Here is a 16455-nt window from a genome sequence, read left to right as displayed (position 1 = left end):
GGACGTATTTAACACGCTCAGGACATTCATTTTAACAGTCTTCATTCAGGACATTGTGCGGTGGTCCTGTTCAGCTAAAATAATGTAAAAAAAACAACATTTTAAAGCAGTGGCAAGATGATTACATTTGACATGATCACTAAGTACTGCTTTTTCAATATGACCCCACCTGGGATTTTGGGTACTCTGATCTTTCTGCTGCGCCACAAAGAAAGTCTCTAGCATTCTCAGAAGTCCCCTACACATTCATTACTTATGATACACCTCTTAGAAAAAGATACCCACCTGCTCTGCTATTTCAGTTAATCTGACTCTTCTCTAATCACATATTTAATGTATTTATTCAAGCAATGAGGGTTTTCTGTATAGTTGTATAATGTTGGTGGGGCATATCATTCTGTTTAGATGTTACTCCTGAAATCACTATGTTAAATTAAATCGATTCTCGTGTAGTTTTAACAACGTTCTGATTTACTTAAGTGCAAAGTAAATGGAATAAAGGTGAAATCAGTCATTGACACAGACACGGTGGTGTATCAGGATGATTGGACTGCTGTGAACCAAGTATAATAATGTTTGTGACCAACAGAACAAGCATTGATCTACCTACAGTACGTTTGGGAAGTATTTAGACCCCTTGACTTTTTCCACATTTGGTTAGGTTATAGCCTTATTCTAAAATTTATTCAACCCCCCTCCCCCACCAATCTACACACAATACCTCATAATGACAAAGCAAATGGGTTTTTCAATTTCTACATAAGTATTCAGACCCTTTACTCAGTACTTTGTTGAAGCACCTTTGGCAGCGATTACAGCCTCGAGTCTTCTTGGGTATGATGCTAAGCTTGGCACACCTGTATTTGGGGAGTTTCTCCCATTCTTCTTTGCAGAGCCTCTCAAGCTCTGTCAGGTTGGATGGGGAGCGTTGCTGCACACCTATTTTCCGGTCTCTCCAGAGATGTTCGATCGGCTTCAAGTCCGGGCTCTGACTGGGCCACTCAAGGACATTCAGAGACTTGTCCCGAAGCCATTCCTGCGTTGTCTTTGCAGTGTGCTTAGAGTCGTTGTCCTGTTGGAAGGTGAACCTTTGCCCCAGTCTGAGGTCCTGAGCAGGTTTTTAAACAAGGATATTTATGTACTTTACTCCTTTCATCTTTCCCTCAATCCTGACTAGTCTCCCAGTCCCTGCCGCTGAAAAACATCCCCACAGCATGATGCTACCACCCCCATGCTTCACCGTAGGGATGGTGCCAGGTTTCCTCCAGACGTGACGCTTGGCATTCAGGCCAAAGAGTTCAATCTTGGTTTCATCAGACCAGAGAATCTTGTTTCTCATGGTCTGAGTGTACTTTAGGTGCCTTTTGGCAAACTCCAAGGGGGCTGTCATTTGCCTTTTACTGAGGAGGGGCTTCAGTCTGGCCACTCTACCATTAAGACCTGATTGGTGGAGAGCTGCAGAGATACTTGTCCTTCTGGAAGGTTCTCACATCTCCAGAGAGAAACTCTGGAGCTCTGTCAGAGGGACCATCGGTTTCTTGTTCACCTCCCTGACCAAGGCACTTCTCCCCCGATTGCACAGTTTGGCCAGGTGGCCAGCTCTAGGAAGAGTCTTGGTGCTTCCAAACTTCTTCCATTTAAAAATGATGGAGGCCACTGAGTTCTTTGGGACCTTTAATGCTGCAGACATTTTTTTGTACCCTTCCCCAGATCTCTGCCTCAACACAATCCTGTCTTAGAGCTCTACGGACAATTCCTTCGACCTCATAGCTTGTTTTTTTCTCTGACAACGCACTGTCAACTGTGGGACCTTATATAGACAAGTGTGTGCCTTTCCAAATCATGTCCAATCAAGTTTTGTTTTGTTTTTTATACATTAGCAAAAATGTCTAAAAACCTGTTTTCGCTTTGTAATTATGGGGTATTTCTTTCTTTTTGGATTTTGTGCTTATTGCTAGGTGTTTTTACTGGACTGTTTGAGCTAGAAACACAAGCATTTCTCTGCACCTGCGATAACATCTGCAAATCTGTGTACGTGACCAATAAACTTTGATTTAAAGTATAGGGCGAGTGAATACCTTCAACTAAATCTGCGTCTGGCATAAATGCAGGTCTGCAGTAGCCAGCCATGCATTATTTATTAGCCTATTTCGTGGATAATTGAATAGGACTAAGTAAGTAAATCATGTGCATTTTCAGCTGTCGGGATTGTTTCTTAGCTTGGAACAACTTGTGAAGAGTAAAATAAACATACAGATGTGCTTGGATTGATAGTGCAGTCATACGCACTTGGGGTATAGGCTTACTGGCATTTAAAGCGCACTTCCGTTTTTTAGATCACGAGTAAATCCGATTATCACACCGAGTTTCGGGTGTGATAAAACAGATAGGATTACAAATGTAAGTATGACGAGATCGGCGCATCCCTATTGTTTTTCTCCTCTTTGTGTTCCCCCTGTAGAAACCACAACTACTAATCCATGTCCTCATCCAGTTCCCATGTTATTTGGGTAAAGTATCTGTGTGTGCCTTTCCAAATCATGTCCAATCAATTGAATTTACCACAGCTGGTTCCCAATCAAGTTGTAGAAACATCTCAAGGGCAATCAGTGGAAACAGGATGCACCTGCGCTCAATTGAGTCTAATAGCGAAGGGTCTGAATACTTATGTAAATAAGGTATGTTTTTACTTGATACATTTAAAATGTTAAAAATAAATGTTTACGGGTTTGTCATTATGGTGTATTGTGTGTAGATTTAGATACACAAAAAAAACCTCACCAAGTTTAGAATAAGGCTGTAAGGTAACAAAATATAGAAGTCAAGTGGTCTGAATGCTTTCCAAATGCACTGTAACTTGCAAACTTTTTCCTCCTGGCCAATATACCGGCTGGCGCCCGCATTGCTTCTGTGGTTTTCTTTACTAATAACAACATTGGACATGTGTGCGTTCCTTTCAAAGTAAGTGCCTTATTACATTGTCATTATAGTTTCTGTACATCGTGTTGTCGTTTCTACTGTAGCACACTATGGAGCATGATGTATATTCTGTTTTAATCACATTTTCAAATAATGGTGACAAATCATGCATTTTGATTATTGTATAGATTGTGTGTAAAATAATTTTTGAAGGTTGTACTGAGCTAATGCTAAGCTAAATGCCAGCTATACATCGTGCCGTGTTTGACATCATACAATGCTTTCTGGATGTCATAACAAAATTGATTGTTCACTCAACTTAGATTGTAACTATCGTTACTCAGGGTTGCCAGCTCAGACCCCCCCCCCCCCCCTTTCCAGAAGGTTTTATTTATCTTACAAACTTTGTTTCCTTCCACCCCAATTTATTGATAAATCCTCCATCATAGTAACATTTACTGCATTTCCCCAGAACTGAAATTAACCCCCCTACAAATCGTTTCAACCAAGTCTGGCAGCCCTGTTTAACTTTCACGCTACGGTTAGGCAGTTAGGCTTGCATTTGCGATGATCTGAGGTGATAACATTATTTGCTTTGTCAAACTGTAAACAACTTGTCAAGTCATGTGCTCCAGTTCTTGTAAACACTAACAAGTAGATTGAAGACTTATAATATCCTTTAAAAATGCCCAAACTAAATTAATATTTTACAGGCAATGGGCGCAGCCATCTTTGACTTTGCAATTCACTGTAAGATGCAAATAAACAATCTGGGATGAAAGTTCGCTTGTTTAACAAACATGGCTGCCATCCAAGTTAGCTAAACTAACAGCAGCTGACGCGCATCTCTTTTCTAAACAATATTACATTTCTTCGTTGTACCACATCTCTGGTGAGCACATTGTAAACAAGTCTAGCTGTTAGGTCGCTAACTTACATTTAGTTTTTTTGTCAGCGCAACCTGTTACTTAGGCTGGTTTATAGATTGAGTTCTGCTGTTAATGCGTTTCGTTCTGTTGCTACTGTTCCAGACATATTTGCAAAGGTACACTGCAGGGACCATTCAACAACGACCACAAACGTGCGCTCAGACGCAGAAAATGGTTCAAACATTCCAAACCCACGAAGCACTGTTTAAAACTAAATGGAGAACAGCTTCAGGACCATGCAGCACTGTTTGCACAGTTGTGGTTACAGGAACCATACACCCCTTCAAGGTCCAGTGCACAGCACTACTCCAACCCAGCCTCCAGCTATAACCCCTAAACCTGAGCAAACACCACCAGCAGTGGGCTGCCATTCCTGAGTTGTGGCTTCCCCTTAGCAAATCACTGCTGTCTCACCTGCAAAGTTTAGGCAGTTTCTGCAGAGGAAATACAAAACGGGAGATAAACAGAGCGTCAAGCGTGACTGACCGTGCCAAAACTATAGGTGAAGATTATAAAACATCTAAAAGATAACAAAAAGGATATAACTACTGACAATAGGGACAATACGTGTACTAAGGTGATGACAGTAGCGTACAAACTGCAGCCATTGCAAGCATCTCTAACATCAGCATGTTACATTCTCCAATGAATAAGGCACTCACTTATTATTTTCCAGAAAAAAAAAAGGAGAACATGCCACCCATGGCATCCCCATGAAAGTATTGTTAGTGTTCAGAAGGGGAGATTGTGGTTATATGGGATGGTGAGGAGTGAGAAAAGGCTTGGGAGTGGTGATTTGGGAGTGAGAACAGGTGTGGGAACAGGTGTAGTGGAACAAGGCGTGGCCTGCACCAATTTGGAGCAATTAGTGCAATCAGGTCATCGGAAGAGGAATGGTCTTCAATACAGTTCCGCCTCTGGGCAGCCGAAGAAGTTTGTACAAAGATGTTGATCATGTTGTTTATTACAGTAACTACAGACAAAAAAGGTTTGTACAAAATGTTGATCATATCATTTGCAGTTACAACAGACAAAGCAGTTCTAAAGACATCGGGTGATGGAGAACAGGAAGGGAGGGGAAAACAGCAGCGGAGCGATGTAAATGGCTTTTTGCATAAAGTAGCATATGCAGAGACGTTAAGGTTGTTTCGCTTTCAGGAAGAGGCGTGTTGAGCCTGGTCATGCAGCCACTCCCTTAATTAAAACACTTGTTTCCAATGTGGACCTCAATGTTGTCGAAAAGAAAGGATGTTGTCGAAAAGAGACAGCTAGAGTGAAAGAGAGAGAACATCAGAGAGAGAGAGAGAAACCTACACAGGGGGGAGGTGGTTCTAATAAGGGGTTTTGTTTGATTTCACTGCAACAGCGGAAGAGGATCTATTTCTGACGCTTCACAATCAAAGCTGTTTAATTGGGTCAATTTGGCTGCATTTATCTCTGCTGAGAAGATGAGGGGCTGCATCCCAAATGGCACCCTATTCCCTATATAGGGCACCACTTTTGACCAGTCTAAAGTAGTGCACTATGTAGGGAATAGGGTGCCATTTTGACCAGTAAAAGTAGTGCACTATATAGGGAAAAGGGTGCCATTTGGGACTTAGCTGAGGGGTGTCGTCCGAGTACGGAGGGAGGACGAAAAGGAGGAGTGAGAGAGGGTGAGTGAGAGAGAGAGAGAGAGAGAGAGAGAGAGAAAGATGGACAGTGACTCAAGGAATGGACAGTTGTCATAACACTGTTCTGCAAAACACACACACACACACTGGGTCTTGCTCCATCAGTGTGTCTCCCTCAACGATCCAACAAATCTCAGCACATCTTAAAGGCAATCAATGGGAGGACAGGCCTATATACTGCACAGTACATACATGTCTTACAATAGGTGCACCCCTCTACACCAGACCTATGCTAAATTAGTATCCATTTTCTTTCAAATACTTTCAGAGTTCGATTGAACCTGCCTGCGTGTCAGATGGGCAGGGTTTGCAGTTTGCACTTCTGGGACTATTCCATTGGTTCCATTGTACCAGGCAAGCTCAATCAAGTGCATCATTTGAAACAAAACAAATACTGTTTGAACCCAGGTTTTCTATAGATCCTTTGGAACAGGACGGCACCATTGCTTTATGTGAGATAACACTACGACAAAGGGAGATGTGTCCGCCCTAGAACATCCCTCAGGAGTGCCTGCATTGCGGCACCAACCTTGCAAATCTGGTGGGTGTTTGAAACACATGTAAGGAAAGAAGCCAATGTAGGGCAAGCATCATCAGCCACATATGTACAGTACAGATACATAGGCCTATATAATACACTGGTAAGAACAAATCCCTAAAGCTTCCACACTGGGTAACATGCTCAGAAACGCATGCATGCACATACACACACACACACACACACACATACACACACACACACACAGAGAGATCAGTAGGCCTAGAGTCAATAAACCCACATCAAGTGAAGCTACTATTTACCACCTTATCGAGACAAAATAATTATCTCACTAAATTATGTAGGTTAATTAAGCGTCATAATCACTCATCATTAGCAGTTTTTGTATGGGACAATACACTGTCATCCATCTCCTGAGTCTCTCAAATTGAACTATTCACTATCGTTATTTTCTTTCCCCCATTCTCTGTCAGCATATCATCCATCCACAGTTATCTCACAAGCCTCAGCATTATCATGGGCCAATACGGCCATACTCCATGCTGAATGCACTGAAGTTCAAGCTGTCTAAGTTCAGTGTCATCCAACAAAATGAGTGACAATGAAGGTAATCCATACTGCCCCTTTTCTTATAGCTGCATATAACTTATGTACTTTCTTTTGCAGGGAAGTTAATGGACTTGGTACTTTAAGCTTTTTCCAATACATTAATGAACAATAAATTACTTCTGCTGACTTAACGGATGGCGCTCATACTGTTGGGTAAAGATTCCAAACGTAGGAGATTACGCATTTCTTAATTAAGAACGCCTTTGCTACGCACTTCTCAGTAGTTGGTATTCAGACTTACCTTATGAAGGTGTGAAACGGGCTTTGCATGCATGGTTCCCTTGCGCACGCTGAATAAATGTAATTCATCCCTCCCACTTGCTGGCCAACATATTTTCTCATGGGGTTTTCATTCAACAGGGTTTTCAGTACATTTATCTTTAAGCCATCCCTTTAAATATGGTGAACCTTTAAGTTAGAAATTTGTCAACAGATTCAATAGAATATATTGACAGAATGGGTTCAGAATATTAGGGATCAATGAAAGAACGCCACCTCAATATATGCATGTTCGTCTCTGTTTCAGCAACAATTGGTAGATTTAATAATACTCTGGTCTTTTAGATTATTTAGGGTTAGGAAAGTATTTGTGAATCATAAAAAAGGGTTTGGAGAGCCTTTACGAACAAAATAAAAAAAATCATGCCACATTTACAGTTGAAGTCGAAATACATTTAAACTCACTTTTTCACAATTCCTGACATTTAATCCTAGTAAAAATGTCCTCTCTTAGGTCAGTTAGGATCACCACTTTATTTTAAGAATGTGAAATGTCAGAATAATAGTAGAGAGAATTATTATTATTATACATTCCCAGTGGGTCCGAAGTTTACATACACTCAATTAGTATTTGGTAGCATTGCCTTTATATTGTTTAACTTGGGTCAAACGTTTAAGGTACCCTTCCACAAGCTTCCCACAATAAGTTGGGTCAATTTTGGCCCATTCCTCCTGACAGAGCTGGTGTAAGTGAGTCAGGTTAGTAGGCCTCCTTGCTCACACACACTTTTTCAGTTCTGCCCACAAATGTACTATGGGGTTGAGGTCAGGGCATTGTGTTGGCCACTCTAATACCTTGACTTTGTTGTCCTTAAGAAATTTTGCCACAACTTTGGAAGTATGCTTGGAGTCATTGTCCATTTGGAGGACCCATTTGCGACCAAGCTTTAACTTCCTGACTGATGTCTTGAGATGTTGCTTCAATATATCTACGTAATTGTCCTACCTCATGATGCCATCTATTTTGTGAAGTGCACCAATCCCCCCTGCAGCAAAGCATCCCCACAACATGATGCTGCTACCCCCATGCTTCACGGTTGGGATGGTGTTCTTCGGCTTGCAAGCCTCCCCCTTTTTCCTCCAAACATAACGATGGTCATTATGGCCAAACAGTTCTATTTTTGTTTCATCAAACCAGAGGACATTTCTCCAAAAAGTACGATCTTTGTCCCCATGTGCAGTTGCAAACCGTAGTCTGGCTTTTTATGGCAGTTTTGGAGCAGTGGCTTCTTCCTTGCGGGGCGGCTTTTCAGGTTATGTCGATATAGGACTTGTTTAACTGTGGATATAGATACTTTGGATATAGACTTGTGGAGGTCTACAATTTTTTTTATCTGAGGTCTACAATTTTTTTTATCTGAGGTCTTGGCTGATTTCTTTTGATTTTCCCATGATGTCAAGCAAAGAGGCACTGAGTTTGAAGGTAGGTCTTGAAATACATCCACAGGTACACCTCAAGTTCACTCAAATGATGTAAATTAGCATATCAGAAACTTCTAAAGCCATGCCATAATTTTCTGGAATTTTCCAAGCTGTTTAAAGGCACAGTCAACTTAGTGTATGTAAACTTCTGACCCACTGGAATTGTGATACAGTGAATTTTAATTGAAATAATCTGTCTGTAAACAATTGTTGGAAAATTACCTGTGTCATGTACAAAGTATGTCCTAACAAACTTGCCAAAACTATAGTTTGTTAACAAGAAATGTGTGGAATGGTTGAAAAATTATTTTTAATGACTCCAACCTAAGATCTTCCTTGATCTTGCCAACTGACCAAACTGAGCAATCGGGGGAGAAGGGCCTTGGTTAACAAGTCTGTTAACAATTGTTGGAAAAATTACTTGTGTCATGCACAAAGTAGATTTCTTAACCGACTTGCCAACACTATAGTTTGTTAACAAGAAATTTGTGGAGTGGTTGAACAACCTAAGTGTACGTAAACCTCCGAAATCAACTGTAGTTCTTCAACCCATGGTACTGTTGAAAGATTAGTGTACATAGACTTATAATCGGAAGAATAGTGTACTATAGTGTAGGCTATCTCCTTATCTCATCTATAACTTATCTCATCTATAACTTGCACCACCCATGGAACTGTGTGATGCCAAATATTGCACCATGCTTTGCGTTGAAACTCTTACGGACTGGTCTTTTAAACATATTATTAACTGCTACTAATGATCCTCAGCAACAACCACATGGCCGTGACAGCATCTACAGAGGAAACAAATGAAGGTAAACTAAACAATGTAATTAAATGGAATAATAATGCAGGCTATACCAACTGAAGGGCACTAACAGTTAACTGGCAGTTGAATATGTGTTGTCATTAGACCTACTGACAGTCAATACTGATAGTGGCTAATGTTTCACATGATAGAAATAGGAAACAGAGAACGTCGGAGTAGTCTATAATTAAGACATTTGACAGCGCCGATCTCTCCAAGTTAAAAGGCTGTACAATTTAATTTCTGCATAATGGCACAGCATTTAATAAACTTTACTGTGGGAAAGTTGATATGTTGATATGTTTCAGTTTGCTGCCATATGACTGGTTTCACATTTGTCTCCGGCGATTATAAGGTTTATATTTATATTTACAATTCCTTTATCCAAATTGATTACTCATTTACCTAGCTATGCATAGAGAATAGTGTTATTTCTATCAGAAAAAAAGAGGTAGATGCTTTTTCCACTTGGAACCGGTAGGTTTGCTGGACGTTATTCCTGGTTTCCTCACGTGTACAGGCGGTGGAATTATTAGGGAATTAAGTCATGCGAACAACAACTTACAGACGCACACAAATAATGACTACGTCTCCTCTGCCCAGACACGCATGCTCAAACCCCTGTGGACAGACAAAGAAAGGGAGAACGGCCAGAGTTTAAGTCAGTAAAATCACTTTTAATAAAAGGAGATGGCTATCTTTGAGGTGGAGCAAAATGTTTCTTGGGGACTGCTAATCATTATAATCACTGTGGCCTTGTGACTGAAACAAATATGGCTTCTGTTCATGCAGGTTACACTCTTACGGGGAAAACACATCATTTCACGTGAAATTCCACATGAAGTGTTCCAAAAACACGTTTTCACATTCAACTGAAAGGTCATAGGGGTGTGGGATGAAAAGGTGTTTATGTTGCACATATCATAACATAGAGAAGAGCTTTTCTCTGAAAATGGAAATATGATTAATATGATTTTTAAATCGTGTTTTAATTCTATCTAAATCTGTTTCATTGCTCCCATCTCTCACTGCAGCTACGGATGCACATACAATATGTGCCCCTGGCCCTGACTTCCCATGTTAAAATTTGTGTTTTCACATGTGCTCATACAGTGTCGGATTTAGGCATCGGAGACATGGGCAGCCGCCCAGGGCGGCATCTTGTCGGGGGCGGCGTGGGGCACCCGCACAAAAAAATAAAATAACAAATATTCAGAATGGTGACATTTGCGTGATCGGTTTTCTATCGCTCATTTGCACGTCACGTCAATGACATCATGTCACCGTGTGGGACTGTGGGTCAATTAACCTTGTCGGAGTGGGTGGGTGGGTGGGTGGGGGGGGGGGGGGGGGGGGGTTGACCTCAGGTCTCCTCACTGGAAGCCCGAGGTAGTGGGAGCGGGGGAATCTATCAAATAGCGCACCTCTAACTTTGTACAGTGCTAATTCAATTAGTAATGCAATTTAGTTTGTGTGTTTCTTGTTTGAAGTGCAACAGTGTAGTAATCAGGTTCTCTTCTTTATAAGTGTGTTATTCTATTTGTGTATTTTTTGATATAGGATTTGTGCAATTTAGTTGTATTTGTGTGTTTTTTGTTAGCAATAGGGTAATAGCGTAATAATTTGATTCTCTTTTTTATTTGTATTTATATACTACAATTTCTTTCCATTTGTTTTTGTTACTTCATTTTCATTCATTTTGCATATATATTGATATAGTTTTAAATGATTATGATTATGATTACTATGATTATTTATTTGTGTTGTTCCAAATGTCTGAATAAAAATGACAGTTATTGCAGAATGGTGCTTTCTTTTGTGGGGCCACACAAGCTGGGCGCCATACAAGCTAGAACCGCCACTGTGCTTATATGTTAAGTGTAGTTTCATGTTATCACGTTACAATTGTCACATTTATTTCACGAGATGTTTTCACATCTGCTTACCTGTTGTTATGTGTGTTGTTTCATGTTATCACGTTAAAATTTGACATCCCCATGTTGTCACGTTTAGATCCAGATCCAGACTCATTGCAGAGAATAAGCTAACGTCTGTGGGGGCGTGGCGTAGTGTTTGGAGTTTGGGTAGCCAGGCAACAGAAATTGCTTCTCCAATATAAATCCTTGATCACATTTGTAAGCGATGTCATGGGGATGTTAGCTAGCTAAGCTCATGAGTAGAAACACGTCAGCGGGTCTAACGGTCATGTCGTACTGAACTGCACATTTCCAGGCATCCAAATCAAAGGCAATCCTTTGACACAAATTAAAACATGTCAAGTTGACACTTTCACAAAGTTGGAGTAATACCATGTTCATCTATTTGAAGGAATAATCCACAAAAACCTATATTTTTATTTATTTGGGGGTATTATTACTCAGCAGGTCAGCAATTAACTTCTCAAAATATAGGACTTTCAAAAAACTGAATGTCAATAGTCACATTTTTTTTTAACTAGGCATGTCAGTTCAGAACAAATTCTAATTTTCAACGACAGCCTAGGAAAAGTGGGTTAACTGCCTGTTCATGGGCAGAATGACAGATTTGTAACCTTGTCGGCTCAGGGATTTGAACTTCCAACCTTTCGGTTATTCGTCCAATGCTCTAACCACTAAGCTACCCTGCCGCCCCATCACATCATCAAAATATAGTTGTTTTTTATCCAGAAAATGAACAACTATAAGGATTAATTTTTCACTTCTCTCATTGACTTTCCAAATCCCAAAACCTAGTCTGTTGAGTCTGCTTTGCGAGGCATTCCTGGAAGTATCGGTCTTTTGGGGCTTCTGGGTTTCAAAACTCTGTGGCCAAACCCATATTGAGTGGGGCCTGTAATAGTTTATAGGGGGCAATAGAGTTAATATGAGTTGGATTCACTGCTGTCTTACAAAGGGCTTTATTAACACCACTATCTTTTTATTGACTGTTCTTCAATCAGGGGTGAGTTTCCCAGACACTTTGTAGCACAGAGATCATCTTAAAGGGATAGATTCCCCGTTTTTTTTGTCCCAATCTTAATCATTTCCTTGCCCCGAGTGAAGTTTTTTGACGATTTGTCACAGCAGTCCATTTAAGTACTTTCTAGGCAATGGACCAACAATGGTCTTAGTGCTACGAATGTTTCAGGAAAATCACCCAAGGTTAAGTGACCTAATTCACACAAATTACCTCAGGGAGAATTGTGTTCACATGTAGTCATTCTACAATGGTAAACGCACATGCTACATTCTTCCCTTTCCAAAATATATGAAATCCTCATGCCATCATTATATAACATTTACAACCACCGATGTGCCCACAGAGAGTGACAAACGTCTTGAGTGTGTTCCAGGTTGCCTATATTTGCCAGAGGCTGCAGACAAGGGATTGAGCTTCAGATCCATATGGTCATACAGTCAAAAGATGACGATAACAGCAAAATGGCTGTTCAACCACAATTGGTGTGTTTCCTCGTTGTTCGTTTCAAAAATGCTCTGGCTGTACTTGGTCTGCACACGATCGGGTTGTGCTCGGTACGCACATGCTTAGACAGTTCATGCCGAAGCTGCAAATGCTCAGTTTAGGCTCGTTAAATGAGTGCTAGATAAACATGTTTCCTTTTCTTAACTCCTTTCACTCATCTGCAATAACTGGACGGATGAAAGTTCACCAATGTCCACTTCGATTTGAGTCCTTCATTTTTAACACAAAGTCATAGCTGATCTTTGAGAACCTTTTGAGCGCTCTTCTGACCCCTCCCAGGTGTCTATTACGTCATTTTTTATTTTATTCTCAATCCCGAGACACCTAACTGACCTTTCAAAGCACTTCAAGCTAGTCTCCATCAGAACCAACTATGTGATTCGAGGGCTCTAATGTTCCTTTATCCTGTTGTCTCACCATCATCTGATTTGTGGATGTTCCTTTAACATTAGGCCAGTTCTTCCATCATGGACCTGGGTATACCTACATGGTGGGCAGGCTTATGTTCCAGCCGAGCATTAGCACCCCTGCATCGATAACACCCCTCGATAACAATATCTAAATCATGTGTGTGATGGAACTAGAAGGCTGTACATCCAGTGGTTCTCCACGACCAGGATCGAGGAACACTTCATGAGGCATGACAACCTCTTCATCCAAGGGGAAAGCACTGTTCTCTTGCCAGGCTCTGCTGTTGCGATATGGGGCCCCTGTGGTGGGCATATGGGGCTGGGGTCTGTCTCTTCTCACTGGGGGCCCAGAGGGGCCTCTCTGGGCTGGGCTCTTCACTGCAGAGCTGGGCCCCTGATCAGAGGGAGGGGGACCACAGGAGAGGGCAGTGAATCTAGAGCAGCACTGATTGTAGGAGGAGGAGCGGTGGAAGAACGGAGGCTGCTAAAAATACTGCATCTCCAAGGAGTACTGAAATACACACATGCACACGCACACACACACACACACTCATAGGCAAACACTGTGACGTGGTTGAACAGACATAAAGGTGTTTGCACACACAGACACACACATACATACTTTCCCTCATGCAAATACACACACACACACACACACACACACACACACACGCACACACGCACACACATGCATGCATACACACACACACACACACACACACACACACACACACACACACACACACACACACACACACACACACACACACACTCATGACTGGTGATGAGGACAAAGAGTGGGTAGAAAATCAAATCCATCACAGGGCCTTCAAGTATTTCCTCTGACTCACAGAGATAAGTTTCGAAAGGACTGTTAGCCTTTTAGCATAGCTTGCACAGATGTTCAGAAGAGTAAGGCTTGGCCACATATACAAACTTTTGTCCATGAATCGAAAACAAATCTCTTTCACACACACACATTCTCTTTCTCTCTCTTTCTCTCTCTTACACACACACACACACACACACACACACACACACACACACACACACACACACACACACACACACACACACACACACACACACACACACACACACACACACACACACACACACACTTTCACAGTATTTTGACAGTGGGAAGTTAGTTCTGGGACTATTTACCTCAGGTATGTAAGTGTATTGTGTGTGTGTGTGTGTGTGTGTGTGTGCTAGTGTTTGTTTGTGTGTGTGTGTTCATGTGATACAAGTTGAGATCTTACCTGTTCGCTCCTGCGCCCAAATTCTCCCAAACTGTGCCTGGGATAGACAGATCAACAGAACAGCACACAACCCCATGTCCACACAGTAGAGTGCGCTCCCTCCTTCCTCCTCTCTCCTTTTCCCCTTGCACGCTTACTTCTTCAAGGAAAGGGTGCCTACTCCTCCTCTCGCCCACCTTTCCTCTCTCTCCTTTCACTCTCACTCTTCTTCCTTTTTTTTTTTGGTTCTTGCTTTTTTCTTTTTCTCACTCCTCTCTCTTTCTCTCTCACACTCGTGTCTTTGTTTCCTCCTTAGTCTAAGTCCTGGGATGTTGTAGCCATGGTAAAAGAAGAGTTGACAAACAGTACAAACAGCTGATGAGGTGTTGCAGGTTTTCTGCTCCTTTCCCCGTCTCTCGCTCTCCTCTCTTAGTTTTCGGCCACCCTCCCTCCTTTTTCTCACTCCCCGCGTCTCTCTCTTTCTCTCCCTCTCCTGAGCACTGCTCTGATTTAGACACAGGGCTGAGACTACCCTACATAGAAATATTTATATATTTCTTCCACAGAAGCTGCCAGGCACGTGGCACCCTCCTGTGGACATCCGTCAAAACAAAAACGAACTAGTCAAACAGTAGAACTGTGCGACAGGAACGTGTGTTGATCCAGTCTCTCAAATAATCAGTCATGTTTAAAATACACCAAAACATAAAAATAAGCTTCACTCAACACTTGCTATGGAGCAGTGACATCGGACATTGGATCCTTTATTGGTGTATTACGCCGCAACACTCATAACTGTGGACATTGGATGTCCATGTGGCTGAGAAAAAGTAGTGCCAACACCAATATTTAGACACCCCTACACTGTGCCTCTTCCCATCCCCATGGCGACTGGAAGGAGTAGGGTAATTGTGTTGTGCGTTGTTGGCACACTGTTAAAATGAAGTGGAACAAGTCTGGTAAAATCCTGCACAGCTGTTGTGGATGATTAAATGTCAATACTCCCACGGACTCTACAGCCGAGGAGAGCTGAGCAAAACACGTTCTCTTTCATTCTTTTAAAGACCGATGAGCACAAACGCACACAATGTGTACTGGCACAGGCGAAGACACACACACACACACACACACAAAGAGGTTTAGTGCACACACACACAAAAATAGGTTTTGCGCACACACAGACCTACACTAAAACAGAGGTTTTAGTACACACACACACAGCCCCTTTTCAGGCTGACTCGTATGAGTCTAACTGCAGACAGAAATGCTCATTAGATTGTCAGGAAATGTAGGGAGACTGTTGGAGGATGGTGGAAGTCAGGGCTGAGAATGACACTCAGAGGGTTCAGCAAGTGAGCTGCAAAGGTAAGTTATCATCCTGTCATGGTTAACCTCAGTTTGCAAAATGATCCTATTGTTCTATCTTCATTTTGGGGGTGTTTCAATCCGTAAAGCTGAAGTTCAGCGCTATAGCGTGATTGAAATTTGCGGCGACTGATTTCACTGTAAACGCTGCATATGTCGGCTCAATCGGAATATACCTTTAAATTACAATCGAGCTATAGCGCTGAACTTCCGCAATATGAATTGAATCGAGCCCTTGATAATAAACAACACTGTCTAAATAGCCGGCTGTAGACAGACAAAACAAAGTTGGTTTGCCTATTGTTGGGCGTCCAAGAAAAACGTATATCTCACTTTATGTGCATGTATGTCACTTGTGCTCCCTCTCCGGCTTCTAGGTCACCAGGCTGCTCGTTATGGCGCACACCTGTCACCATCGTTACACGTACCTGCGCGTCGTCAGACTCACCTGGACTCCATCACTTCCTTGATTACCTGCCCTGTATATGTCAATGCCTTTGGTTCCTTCCCCAGGCGTCATTGTTTCCAATTTCTGTTTCATGTCTGTGCGTTGTTCGAGGTTCTTTCGTATGATGTTCCATTTATTTAATTAAAACACTCACTCCCTGAACTTGATTCCCGACAATGTATGTGAATGTTATGTTTCCATGTTCTGTGAAAGTTTCATGACTCTATGACTAATATAATTCATTTAAAACTTTTAAAGATTTTCCAGGATGCAGACACTGTTTTTGTAAAAAGGCATGTGTTGATCTACAAAACACAATTCACACAGGCCCCGATTCCAACTTACTGTAAGAATATACATTATGTGCCCTTTCTACATGTTTGAATTG

The 16455-nt window shown here is 41.7% G+C and overlaps 1 protein-coding gene and 1 long non-coding RNA gene across 3 annotated transcripts in view; one reads left to right on the top strand and one right to left on the bottom strand.

The window, feature by feature from the left end:
* The window catches only part of plxdc1 (plexin domain containing 1), a 92072-nt gene extending 76754 nt beyond the window's left edge, over positions 1-15318 (bottom strand). The window contains exon 1 of one of the 2 annotated variants that reach the window (XM_021565397.3): positions 14276-15318. In XM_021565397.3, the coding sequence (XP_021421072.3) occupies positions 14276-14351 (76 nt within the window). In that variant the 5' untranslated portion in view covers positions 14352-15318. The remainder of the gene's footprint in view (positions 1-14275) is intronic. The other variant, XM_021565398.3, reaches the window with a different exon arrangement.
* LOC149976618 (uncharacterized) lies at positions 15306-16229 on the top strand. Its single transcript, XR_016487194.1, has 2 exons — positions 15306-15619; positions 15997-16229. It is a non-coding gene; the product is annotated as an uncharacterized LOC149976618 (long non-coding RNA).
* Positions 16230-16455: the final 226 nt, after the last annotated feature.

Source organism: Oncorhynchus mykiss, chromosome 16 (assembly GCF_057628025.1).
Source record: "Oncorhynchus mykiss isolate SJ-2025 chromosome 16, ASM5762802v1, whole genome shotgun sequence".
Classification (NCBI taxonomy): Eukaryota; Metazoa; Chordata; class Actinopteri; order Salmoniformes; family Salmonidae; genus Oncorhynchus; species Oncorhynchus mykiss.
The sequence above is the reverse complement of the archived record's forward strand: the minus strand, read 5'-3'. Positions and strand labels throughout refer to the sequence as shown.